Source organism: Thermobia domestica, chromosome 18 (assembly GCF_964235325.1).
Source record: "Thermobia domestica chromosome 18, izTheDome1.hap1.1, whole genome shotgun sequence".
Lineage (NCBI taxonomy): Eukaryota > Metazoa > Arthropoda > Insecta > Zygentoma > Lepismatidae > Thermobia > Thermobia domestica.
The window spans coordinates 89,153,163-89,166,675 of record NC_137471.1 but is presented as its reverse complement, the minus strand read 5'-3'; the positions used below and the strand labels follow the sequence as shown (position 1 = coordinate 89,166,675).

The 13,513-nt window shown below is 34.8% G+C and overlaps 1 protein-coding gene across 3 annotated transcripts in view; it reads left to right on the top strand.

The window, feature by feature from the left end:
- LOC145675443 (von Willebrand factor D and EGF domain-containing protein-like) overlaps positions 1-13,513 on the top strand; it is a 356,875-nt gene that overhangs the window by 167,584 nt on the left and 175,778 nt on the right. For all 3 annotated transcript variants that reach the window (XM_081745861.1, XM_081745862.1, XM_081745863.1), the window contains exon 3: positions 12,285-12,420. In XM_081745861.1, the coding sequence (XP_081601987.1) occupies positions 12,285-12,420 (136 nt within the window). The remainder of the gene's footprint in view (positions 1-12,284; positions 12,421-13,513) is intronic.

The window sequence follows — 13,513 nt, the reverse complement described above, 5'->3', positions numbered from 1 at the left end:
ACGTTCAGCTAACCTGAACTCTTTGTTTCGTGCGCATCCCTAGAGTAATTCCTTAGTCTTAGAGAAAACATGTCATGCGCATAGTAGTCTTAGAGAAAACATGTCATGCACATAGTAGTCTTAGAGAAAACATGTCATGCACATAGTAGTCTTAGAGAAAACATGTCAGGCATATAGTAGTAGAAAAGTAGCAGAATTTTTACGAAATTTATTGCGGGATAATTTCAAAAATAGGGGAGTAAATCCACCTCTTATGTTTGACCTATTTCGGCCAACGGGGGTGATGATTGTTAGTTTTCATGAAAATAAATATTATATTTCATGAACGTATAATAATGGACATTCTCATTATTTTTGTTTATTACGTTGTAAAATACTTCAGAGCTAGCTGATTACAGGAAGCACTTACTTTCGGCTTATGAGTTGATTCTGAATAGTCAAAGTTTGCAATTGAATTTCGGGATGTTACTTGTGCGCTTTAAAACAATGGCCGCGATGTTTGTATGTCATCTTTGATTCAGCAAGGCCCACGTTAATCAGAATAGTGTCAATAAGGATTTTTAAGAAATGATGGCGACAGTGACACCGATTTGGAGTTCAAAACTGAAGATCACTAGATAAGTTTATTATACAGGGTGTTTCAAAACAACACGTTTGGGATGTGATTCCTGACACCAAGATAAGACAAAAAAGTATAGACAACATGGGTGTACAAACGCTTCCTTTCGGAGTAATGAGGTTGCCGAGAACATGACAAAATGAACTTTAAAAGTCCATAGCTCCAAAATTATGGGATCTACCATAAGTGTGTCAGGACTTCACTTAGGAACTGATATGTGCGCTATCCAAAAATACATGTTTCATAGTCCTAAGTTACTCTCGCAACAATTTTTATAGAGGGAGTTTGGCTACGGTCATATAATCTGACATACTTACCAACTACCTCTATAAAAATTGTTGGAGAAGTACCGGAGGATTCTGAAACTTGGATATTTGGATAGGGCACATAGTAGTTCCTAAGTGAAGTCTTGACCCGACTACGGTAGGCCCATAGTTTTGGAGCTGTGGATCTTTAAAGTTCATTTTTTCATGTTTTCGGCAGCCTATAACTCCGAAAGGAAGCATTTGTGCACCTAGGTTGGTCTATACTTTCTGTCTTATATTGGTGTCAGGAATCATCTCCCAAACGTCGGTGTTGTTTTGAAACACCCTGTATCCCTGTATATTATTGCTATTATTAGTAGTGTTATATCTGTATTATGTTTATAACGAATATACGATTTTTGTTGTAATATTTAATGATTTTAAAGACAAAAATGGATAATTTAGTTCCGTAAGGTTGACAATTCTATTCTGCTGAGGTATCAGCTGTGTTCCTACCACATCGGTGAACAGACACTTCTGAACATGCGTTACAAAGCTTCAATATTACAAATTTTGTTGTCCCTGTCTTAAAAAACATCCGCATGTAACTACCACCACGAATTTTATAATTGGCCCTTCTTTTGGTGATCTTAATAGCCCCATAACGTAGATTCTCTTCTGTATCCAAATTTACACAAGGCTTTAAAATATTAATTTGTTTCTAATTTTGCTTCATAGAGTATAAGATCTCTTCCTTTATAAACTCGGTGTTGCATAAGACTCAAAATAGACTACTAAAACTGGAAACTTAAAATTTAAGGAACTCCTTGTCCCTATCTTTTCTGTGTGTATTGCCCTGGTTTTGATCCACAGTATGATAGAAATCAAAGTAATTAAGCTTTAAGCAATAAACTCCATCTCATATAATTTCACTGCTAAAATAGGACGTCAAATTGCAGTAAGTTATTCAACCAGAAATGAATTACGAGTTGCGCTAATTTTTACCCACTTTCTTCCCATCCTTTTCTTGACCGATTTCAATCTCAAGAAAATAATCTAATGTCAGTGGATTATTTCCTAAGCCTGTTAGGAGAATATGTGTCACCTTAACAGAACATAAATAATAATCTGCTACTTAAGAGCGGTCCTGCGTAGCGTAGTCACTACCACTCTCGCCTTTGGTGCGAGCGATCTCGGGTTCGTTTTCCAAATGGGAACACTCGGTCAAAAGAGTGTATAAGTTTTTTTTTTTTCTGAGGCCAGCCATTTCCTGGGTTTGCCTCCCAGTCAGGATGGTACCTAACATACTGATTCCAGGCTGTTTCCTTTCTTCCCAATTCCCTTTTTTCCTTCCCAATTGTCCCGGTAGCGTCATCGGCGAAGGACGTCACCTCTCATATGCAACAGGCAAACATGGTCATAGCTGCCGAAAGCCCAGAAATCGAATTTCTAATCCTAATCCTGCTAGTTAATAGTGTATTTCTTTACATATCCACTGTTGCAGTAGAATAAAAATAATCGGTTAGCTTAGACAATGAATGACATACGACGACATACTTTTTAAGGTCATAAAAATGAGTTTTCATCGTTTTTTCTCGAAAACTACGCATCTAGTATTGTTCAACAAGAGTTAAGAGGCCTCATCCCGGCGAAATTAAAATACCGCTAATTTTAAAGTAATTATGTGATATCTTCAAATAGATAAAAGATAATTGAAATGTGGAACAAGAGCGCCCTTGAGAATATTATTTTGTGTGAGGTACCGTTATCACAAGTCACCTAGTGGCTTTCCGTTTTCAGCCGTTTAGAAACGCGAAAATAAATGCCGATTTCAAAATGGCTCGAAAACGAAAGCAGATAAGTGAGTCGTGATAACAGTATTTCATGTAAAATGATATTGTCTAGGGCGCTCTTGTTCCACATTTCGATTATCTTTTATCTATTTGAAGATATCACATAATTAATGTAAAAAATTAGCGGTATTTTAATTTCGCCGGGATGAGGCCTCTTAATGCTAGTTTTAGCCTGTATCTCATTATAATTACTGTGCGTTGTTAGTCTAGTGTCATAGTGAAAAGCTTGTTAAAAGCATAATGCTTCAGTATTAGTTTCATCACAATGAGCAGCGTAATTATCGTAGAAAATAAATTTTTAGCTTAAAAATCATTGTTTTGCTGATTCTCTCCGAATAATACACATATGAAGACTTACACTCCTCCGTATTAGTTTGTTCAGCTGAAAGAGATGTATCGATTGATTAACTTTGGATTAAGTCTCAACTCAGAACTTTTTCACTGCTGTGGCCCTGCGTAGCGTAGTCGCTAATCCTCTCCCCCTTTCCTACGAGCGGTCCCGGGTTCGATTCTCAGTGGGGACACTCGGTCGGCAGGGTGTAACAGCTTTTTTTCAGGCCAGCCATCCTGAGTGAAGTTTTTCCTGAGTTTTCCTCATTCACACAAGGAATGCCGGGATGGCACGTAATATAGTGGTCCCAGGCCGCTTCCTTCTTTCCCCATTACTTCTTCTCCAATTCCCCGGGCAATGTGATTGTCGAGGGACGTGATCCCTCATATGTGTGACAGGCTAACATGACCATAGATGCCGAAAGCCCAAACATATAATTCCTAATCCTAATCTATGCCTGGCAGATTTTCACTCCATTAAACGCTACAAGATTCGAAAAAGGAACAAGTTTTCGAAAGATTTAAACGCAGTAGCGAATCCAACATGCATTACTTAGTGGTTTTTAAATAACAAACACCAGTGAAATTACTTCTAATGCTATACTAGTTGACAAGTTGTATGTATGTGATGTAACTTAACATACATATTGTCAGTTCATAACATAGGGACCGCGGTGGCTCAGTGGTAGCGCGTTCATCTCTGGTGCATGGGATCCTTGGTTCGATCCAAGCTCGAGCCAAGTGAGCTTTGTGGTGCACAAACACGGTGTGCATGGGTCTTCTCGGGGTTCTCCCGTTTCCTCCCACTTTCTTCATTCCACCATATTATTCATTTCTCATCATCACCGTCTCATTTTGCCTAGCAGCCATAAGCATGGAACGTGAAACTTAAAAAAAATTCAATTAATAAAATAAGTGTCACTATTAAGTTCACATTTACGACAAACACGATTGAACAAAATATAGGCTATTACGAATTAATACTCGTTCGTACATAGTTACAACTCTCTGCAAATGTCGTGTTTGTTTACTTAACTGGCGTTAAAATTGTTTTCAGCTTGTTCTTAACCTTGTTTATGCATATCCATCTGATGTGAGTATGTGAATAGTGAGGAGCAGGTGTTTTCTTCACATGAGATCGTAGCGAGTAGAACAAGAACAGAAACAGAGCGTACAAAACAATCTTCCACGGCATCTGAAAGCTAAAACACCCGTGAAATGAAATGAAGCGGCCCTCAGTCGCATTAACTCAAGTTCACAACAAGCTTTGGCCTTTTCTGGAAGTTATTTCCTGTATACAATCGTCATAAGAGTCACACGGAACGGACCTATTCCATAAGTCAAGCGCTTGGTCTTCCGAAGAAAAGGAAGCCGCTTCCTTGAACATTCGGTCGCTTGTTTGAAGTTGCTTACTTCGTTCTCTGGAGTTTTGCAGCTGAATCCATCAACCCCATTAGTCGGCTACTTTGAAGTTTATAAGTGGATATCTTTATTATTACAGTAAAACTCCAATTATCCGGACTAATGAGATCTGGACGCAATCCTAATATGCAAAATCCGTATAATTAGGACAACCATAAAAAAAATGTTAAGACATAAAAAAATCTCTAAGATCGCTTAGTTAAATCTACTATGTATATGTGTAAATGAATTCTTCGAATTTTTCTAGAAATCGAGAATAGAAAATGATTTCTAACTACTATCGTTTCATTATCTCTTTTTATGCCAAATACGTATTTTTAAAACAGTGCGCCAGCGACTAACTTTCAGATCCATACAATACAATGGATACAATTATGCTTTATAATGTTCGATATTAGCTTTTATTATTATTATTATTATTATTATTATTATTATTTCTATAAAAGTTTCCTGTTATTTCGTATCAGATAATATCTGTGTTCCATATGGCTAAATAGTTAACATATCGTCGTTAATGTGAGAAACTCGGATTCGATTCCCGATGGGAGCTCTAAGTCTACCTTAATTTAGCCTTGGTGCTGAAAAGTGACACCAAACTCTATAAGGAGTAAAAAAATCTTGATGTAATACTTTCCCATGGATTACTAGTAATAAGGTCTAGTTTAGAAATAATTACTTTGATATCTGAGAAATTGTTACGGACATCAAAGAGAGAATATAGGGTTTACGGTGTCTCAGTGACTAGAACGCTAAACTCTGGTGCGAGGTTTACCTGATCCGATCCAGTGGCGGATCTAGAAGATAAAAACTTGGGGAGGAGGCAGCCAGAATCCAGACTATGATAGGTATATCATGAGTTTACTATAAACTTTCAAAAATATACAAATAATAGCTTCAATTATTTTTGTCACTCAAAAGATCTGGGGACCTAGGCCCCCCCGGTCCTGGCCTAGATCTGTGTCACTGATCCGATCCTACTCTATGTTTGTGGTGGACGACATTATATCCAGAGGTTTGCCCGGATTTCTCCCACTTTCTTCCACATTTTAATTCTATTAGTTCTTTCACAATAATTAGTAACGTTTTCGTCTAGTATAATCATGAGACTAAAAGAAATATTTTTTTTGAATAATTGTATGCAATTTTGGTGGAATTTCGTGTACAGTACGAAATAATTGAAAGCGAAATTTCATTTTCCAAATGATTAGCAAGCGTTAGCGAAGCTTCTACTATTCGGCTTGATTGACAATTGTGTGTTTGTCCATCTGTCCGTCTATTCCACGATAACTCTCGTAAAACTTATCCAATTTTGCTGAAACTTGGTATGTACACTCATGTCCAAAATTATTGTCGCATGTCTATAAATATGTTGTTGTAGGTATATCATTTGCTAACGAATTCGCCCGATATTTCTTATAATGTTAGTATGTGTATAATCGCCAAAGACATGTGTGTGTGGCAAATTTCATGTCAAAAGAGCAGTAAAGAAGAACAATAGAATTAAAATAAAACTTTCTTGTCCATTTAGCAAGATTTTGTTTTACTCATTCTAATTTTCGTATTTATAATTCTTTTCCTATGAAATTTACCACAAATATACATTTCCCGATTATACACATACTATCAGTATTAAAAGTACCCTTTAAAATCATTAACATATTATATTGTTACATGAAGACAGTTATAGATAAGCTACAATAATTTTGGACATGAGTGTACCTTCCTTCCAGTTGCAGAAGTAACTCTATTGTTTTGGGTGCATTCCATTGAGAATAAAGGGTAAAATTCACCCCCAACATAACAAGTTTACACGTGTACAACTTTCCAATATAAACCACTTTAAAAAATTCGATTATGACAGAACACAATGCATATTTTCTTTATCGCATTGGGAATATCCTCACTAGCTTCGGGCTAAAAACTGCTAAGACTGAAACTGTAAATTCACCTCCCCTGCCATGTCAATTTAAAAAAATACGTACGATCATTTTGTTCCACGATAATTTTAGTTGAAATTGTGCGATTTTAGCATAGTATGTCCTACATTTTCATGCATTTTCATACATTTTCATACATTATGCATATTTTCCTTGACTCTTTTCCGTATTCCCCTCTGTTTAGGATAAAGAATAAGTCACAATGAACGGTGAATTTAACCCTGTAATGGGGTATGGATGACTCTTCCCCTCCAATTAGATATAGTGTATTCTTTTTGAAGCTTTACAATCATTTCCACCACTTGGATTTAAAATTGATTGAGAACGAGAGTGAACCTGCTCCTTCATAGGTTTTAGAAAACATGTTGTTTGATAGCTTCCAAAAATATTATTTGGTTTTAACACAATATGATGTATGAGTTTATTCACTTAATTCTCACTCTTGCAGCTAAAATCAATCAAATATCAGAAGAATATCAGAAGAATAACCCGCACCTCCTGAAGATATGAAACCAATTACTTTCGTAAAAGAAAAAAAAAGCGAATATGGTATAATTTTTCTGAAAATTTCCAATAGTCTTAATTGCTTGCAGGTGAAATAATAATGGAGTGCGTTCTCCCCAATTTTATATAACATATTTTTCTAAATATTTATTAAACATACTCAAATTTTTGTAGAAAATTGTTTTTTTCTTTCGACATCACAGACTTACTCCTGTAGTCTGGGGTTGAAATTAGTCAGAGGGAGGATCATTTTTGTTCACCAATGCACAGTATCACTTGTTTAAGCTTTTAAATATCACTACTCACAATGTCAAATCTATCAATGAAAAAATCAACAAGACAACTTGAATGCCCACTAAGTGCATCACATCAGCATGTTTTAATGAACACAATGCATGTATGTTAGTGGTACCCACGAGGAAATTTCAAGAAAACCAGTGAATGTAGCCGACCGGGCTGAAGCATTAGACTGAGGATTGCTGACTGAAAACTATTGTAGATTTGAGTTCGTTTCCAGCATTATTTATTTATTTATTTATTTATTTATTCGTCCTCGAAATTTCTGTGTTCGTGTCTCCGACGAAATGGATTAAGTAAAATTCAGAACGAATAATAATAATAATAATAATAATAATAATAATAATAATAATAATAATAATAATAATAATAATAATAATAATAATAATAATAATAATACAATGAACTAGAGTTAACGTGGAAAGAAAGGCAAACAGAAATAGAAACAAGTTAAGAAATAAAATAAAATCTCTAGTTCTAGGCCCCGCGATTGTGCTCGTTAAGCATAAAGTGACGTATGAATAATGAAAGTGAATGAATCAAAAGAGTTGTGGAATGATAATGGAAGGAAATAGGAGAACCCGAGAAAACGCATGGACACGATGTCCATCACAATCTCACGTGGCCTGGCATCTAACCAGGGAACCCTCGCACCAGAAGTGAGCGCTCTACCACTGAGCCACTGCGGCCCCGAAAAGAGATTAAGCTGAGCACTTTATCAATTAATTCCGTGTCTAATTCTTTCTGTAATTTATTCTTTGAGTGCGCCTATAATGCGTGTATATTGATGTATTGATTGATGATTTAAGTTCCTAAGTTAAAAACAGTTGTATATTACGACAATTATGTCACAGGTAGGGTTAAATCAAAACTTGAAAGATGATCGTTGACCATATCTGACATTTTGAGCTTCACTTAACATCGATATACCGGCATTCTCGTCCGGAAATGATGAAGTGAAGGCTGTTGAAGTTCAACACCTATTTTTTTGTCTGTCCTCAAGTAATCCCCTACGAATTTCTTCCTCCTCCCCTCTCTCTTTCTTTCGAATAACATATTAAATTCCCATTTCATAATGCGTCATCTATCACACATCATCTCTGGCAAATGAAACGAACGTCCAGGTGCAGCCCTCGACCACCCACAAAGGATTTTTCCAACCCATATATACCCCCTGAAATTCTCTTATCGTACCACCTACACATAAAGTCGTGAACATCTTTTATAGAAAAAATTATTAGGATCCTATGCTTTCCTTTTCTTCTTCACGTTCCAATAGTTTCTTGTATAACACTACCCCTAGCTTCAACCCCAACAAAATATTCCAACTCAAGCACATGCATGCATTAAAAAAAAAAATCAAACGATTCCCCCATCTACTGTTTTCCATACAATGTATAATATAATACAATACAATACAAGACAGTTGTATCCTCTTCCTTTTCTTTCGACGAAAGAAAGTGCTTCGTTCTTTCTTTTTTTAAAACTTTGTCGTGCGATTTTGGGGCATATCAAGATCTCCGAGACATGCAATCATCCATTGTTTTCCTTAGATGAAAACTTATTTTTTAAAAAAATTGTATAATAAATAAGCACATACCATCATAATTAGTATAAAAAGCGCAGTTAAAAAATATAAGAACATCATCCATGTGAGGAATTGAAGATGTTCGTAAAACCTTTTTCTATCTTTTATTTTTTTCTTTTATATCAAGAACTTGAGGTGTTTTTATATGCGTGTAATTAATTACCTTCGTGATTGAAAGATTATTTTTCCAAGAATTAATTTTGGTACTATTATCTGTACATTCTTATATTATAACAACATGTAATACTGTGCACATGATACTTGATTACGTAACTTGATTCTTGTAGTCATCAAAATGATAGTTGACTTCTGAACTTTGATAGTAAAATCGTGATTTGAATGTATTGATTATGTTTCTAATTAATTACTTCTACATAGAATCTAGGATAATTACGATGCATGATTTGAGTGCCCTTGAATATACGTAGCTATGTATGACTACTATATAAAACAAAAAGTTTAAACTGATTATGACAGAAGACATGGATATATTGTTTAACCGTGAGGCTACTTGAAGAAGCTTGTAGCCCTTTTACGGTTTTATATATAGCCCTACATATTCATAAAACTAAATAGATCACTAGTAAAAACATAAGGGACTAGCAGTACCCCCTTTCTCCCTTCTCTCTATTCGTAGTTGATTCAGTTTCTGATAAGAATTGATGAATAACATTTAGTGTCAATTAACCGCTTCGCTGAGTTAAAATAAGAAAATTAGTAATAGGTTCCGTTAGTCAGTCACTTTTTACTATTACTGAACCTCTCTGTGATAGACGATGTTTTTTGTCTTAAAAATTAAATATTACTATTGTGGGCTAAATTTGGATTTAAACGGCATCGGAAGTATCACTGTTTATGTCAGCGACCCCGAAAACTATGGATTCATCACTAACATCGGTGATTTTGGATCACTTTATATCTATATCTATCTATCTATCTATCTATCTATCTATCTATCTATCTATCTATCTATCTATCTATCTATCTATCTATCTATCTATCTATCTATCTATCTATCTATATCTATATCTATCTATCTATCTATCTATCTATCTATCTATCTATATATATATATATATATATATATATATAGATAGATATATATAGATATAGATATATATAGATATATATATGTAGATAGATAGATATATATATATACACACATACTCCTCCTCCCCTAAGTTGTACCGTCAAATTGAAATGATAAAAACCATCCTAGGCTCGAACCTCATCTATATTGAAAATTTGATCGAGATCGGTCGGGTGGTTCAAGAGCTATTAGGAAACAAATATTGTGACTTTCACGTTTATATACATAGATTGTTTCATTGCATTGACCTGGAATATTATTTTTATCATGCTCTTTTTATTAAAATGATGAAAAAAGTGTTCCTCAAAATGAAAGGTAAAATATACTGGCATCAAAAAGAAGATTCACATCATGAACTGCATTATGTCAATTCTCTATTTTTTGATGGCGTTACTGGCTCAGGACTAATGTTGAGCACAAGACGAAACGAGAAATAGAAAAGGTTTTTTCGTCTCATAATTTTGTAGAATTTCTGTCTCGCCTCGAGATCTCGAAGAATCGCTTCTCGTCTCGATTCTTGAAATAATTTTATCATCTCGTCTTGTAAATTTATGTACAAAATTTATGCTCTGATTTTTTTCTTAATTTCACCTAGAAGTTACTAGAACCCTTTCGCGTCACGAAAGATCCAAGAAGGATGTGATGCTGTGGGGTAGCCAGAGAGAAAGCTAATCCGATTCAAGCCCCTTTTCTTCTTAATGCAATGATATTGAAAAATAATTCTGTATTGAAGCAGTATGTTCCATTTGTGATCCCGAGGATATGGCATTTTTTGAAATATTTTATGTATGAAAAAATAAGTACCGGTATTCTACAGCTACATTCAAGAAAACTTATTTCCCAGAAGCTACTTACATAACTCTACATAAGATTTCAGCAAATTTACTTACGTGTTATATTAATCTTTCAGAGCATTTTCTATGCAGTATGTATAGTATAGTATACTATAGAACGTTTTCTATACTATACATTAAAATGAACAATTTATGGGTACAAATAGAAAGGATTTTTTTTTTTAAATAGATGTTCTAAATTTTAAGATATTAGTGACCTCTTGCTTAATCCAATTGTTAACGAGCTTGACTTTAGTGTGCAAAGTTTCTTACTTCCACTGAGAGCACTAATTTTCCGGAGTTGATCCAGCATCATAAAGCAATTAAAAAGCTATCTGAATTTAGAGATATCGAATTCGGCCAAGAAAGCTAGAAAGAATGGCCCATGTTGAGCAAGCCTATCTGGCTGCTATAGTCTCTTATGGGCTGTATCGGAAGAAATTTTAGTTCAATACTTTCTCTTATCTGTTAGCAGGGACGTACGGAAGGGGGGGGGACACGGGGGTCCGGACCCCCCCCGAAATTTCGACTTTTTAAAAATTTAGCCTAATTTTAGGGGCAATTTTAGCAATTTTAATATAAAATAGCTTCATATTTAGTTTGAACCCCCCCCCGAAATAAATTCCTCGGTACGCTACTGTCTGTTAGCTTATTTCACCGTCTAATTAAAGAAAACTGAAAAGAATATGACAGGCCGGTCTTATGACACAGACTTCTGCTGGTGAAAGTGGTCAGCGATTTGGCTTCCAACGGCATATTTCTGACGTTTCCAGGCCATAACAAGGTCTCTTTTAAGTTCCTTTGGGGAGTCTCTTTCTCAGTGTATCTTCGTTCGCACATTTAACAATAATGGATTCTGTGGTTTTGGCGTTTGATCGTCGTTAATAGTTCAACTTGATCCTACATGCTGAATGTCTCTCCCGAGCGTCTACACATATTCTCTTCGCACATATCTAGTGTCTACACTAAGCGGATTCAACCCATGTTGATTGAGACTTTTTGTCTTGCTTTAATGTTAGGCATCGCCTTTCGACGTAGTAAAAATTGTAAGTGGTTTCTTTACTTTGTATGGCATTCACTGGAAGCATTTTTTCTCAGATAAGTGTTCCGTGCTATTTTAAAATATTTTAGTTTTTCTGTACTTTACTATTAATATTGATTGACAATTAAAATTATAAACTTGTAAAAAGGGATGCACTTATTACTTGTGTATAACAACATACTAGATGAATCACAATTTCAATATTTACAACTCTCTCTAATACATAAAGCATGAATATGTAGGGAAATGCCCTAGCAGGTGGAAATTATACATAGAGACAATTAAAAATATGTGCCAAATCCGTTTTAATATGTAATCAAGTGGGGAATAAAAATTACTTTTTAATCTACATATTGTGATGAAACAAGTATAATTTACAACTTACTTTTAGCTTCGTATGTAAATATCTCTTTACTTATGAATCTCCTGTTCTCGCACCTCTTCATATTTGATTATGATTTGAAGTGGAAGTACTTATGGTGTATATTATGATGTAATCTATTTATCTTTCGTTTCTTTTGCAGATCCATGTAGCTCAAACGTACACACAGTGATAGATGACTTGAAACGAAGTCCTCGCTTCCAACCCAAGAGTCCACGTGATCTCATCTGTGATCGTTCATTAGTTGAAGGATGGTATAGGTTTCTCATGGATGAAAGGTATAGTCTATTAATCAGATTATTAATTGAAAGTTAATATTTAAAATAGAGAATAGCGCATTAAGTGACATATTCTGGAAAAAAGTTTTTTTTTTTTTTTGTCGAGTTCTCGTTTACCGATAAGCTGAAGTCAAACCTCATTACTTAAGCATATTAACATATGAAAAACATATGAAAAAATTAGTGTTAGAGGATGGCGATAATTCGATCCTGTATACAGCGCCTAATCGTAATTAGAATGATTTTAGCTTTACAATAACTGCGAATGTACAACTATAGATCAAAACACTTCATATGAAATCTACAAAATAAATTAAAACCAAATTTTGCAGTAATAGACGATCGTAACATAATAATACTGTGACTCTTGTCTATGCTTTGCATAAAAATGAGACATTCTTGCTCAGCACTCTTTTAAGTAAAATAAAGCAAAATAATTCACTATATAAGCTCTCTGAGGCATTGTTCTGAAACTTCGAGCACGATAAATTACAAATGAAAGTTAATGGTAAAAATATAACCGCTGATAAAATGTGAGACCCCCTCCAAAAAAAAATAGGTTATTATAGGAGACAAATACTGCAATCTACTTCGTAACAAGCAAGTAAAATAATATCTCAAAAACTACCTGTTTACAAAAATGCTGTCATGGTTAAAGATACATCTGAACTTTGTGCTTTGTTAGCTTATGAAACAATATCTGTCAATAATTTCCCAGTATCTTTACTTAAAGATTCACATTGAATAACATTCTTTTTATCACGCAGATGCTCTTCAATGAAAAATAAATTTTTCATACCACTTCCTGAAATATCTATAATATATATGTAATACATCTTGATTTCGTTGCATAATTGTTCGCGGCGTTTTTCTCTGGTTCTCTCAAGTTTGTGCTTTACTTCCCTGACATTAAGCTCTGAAACTCTGTAACTGAATGAGAATGTTATTAGCATACTGACAAGAATCTGTGCCGTGAAAATGCAGTCGAATCTCAGCCGATGGAACGCGTCCCAATCACGTGTTCCTCAAACATAGGATGTGTGTATTACATTTCTGTGGAATAATTCGTGTGCTGTGTATACGAAATGAAAAA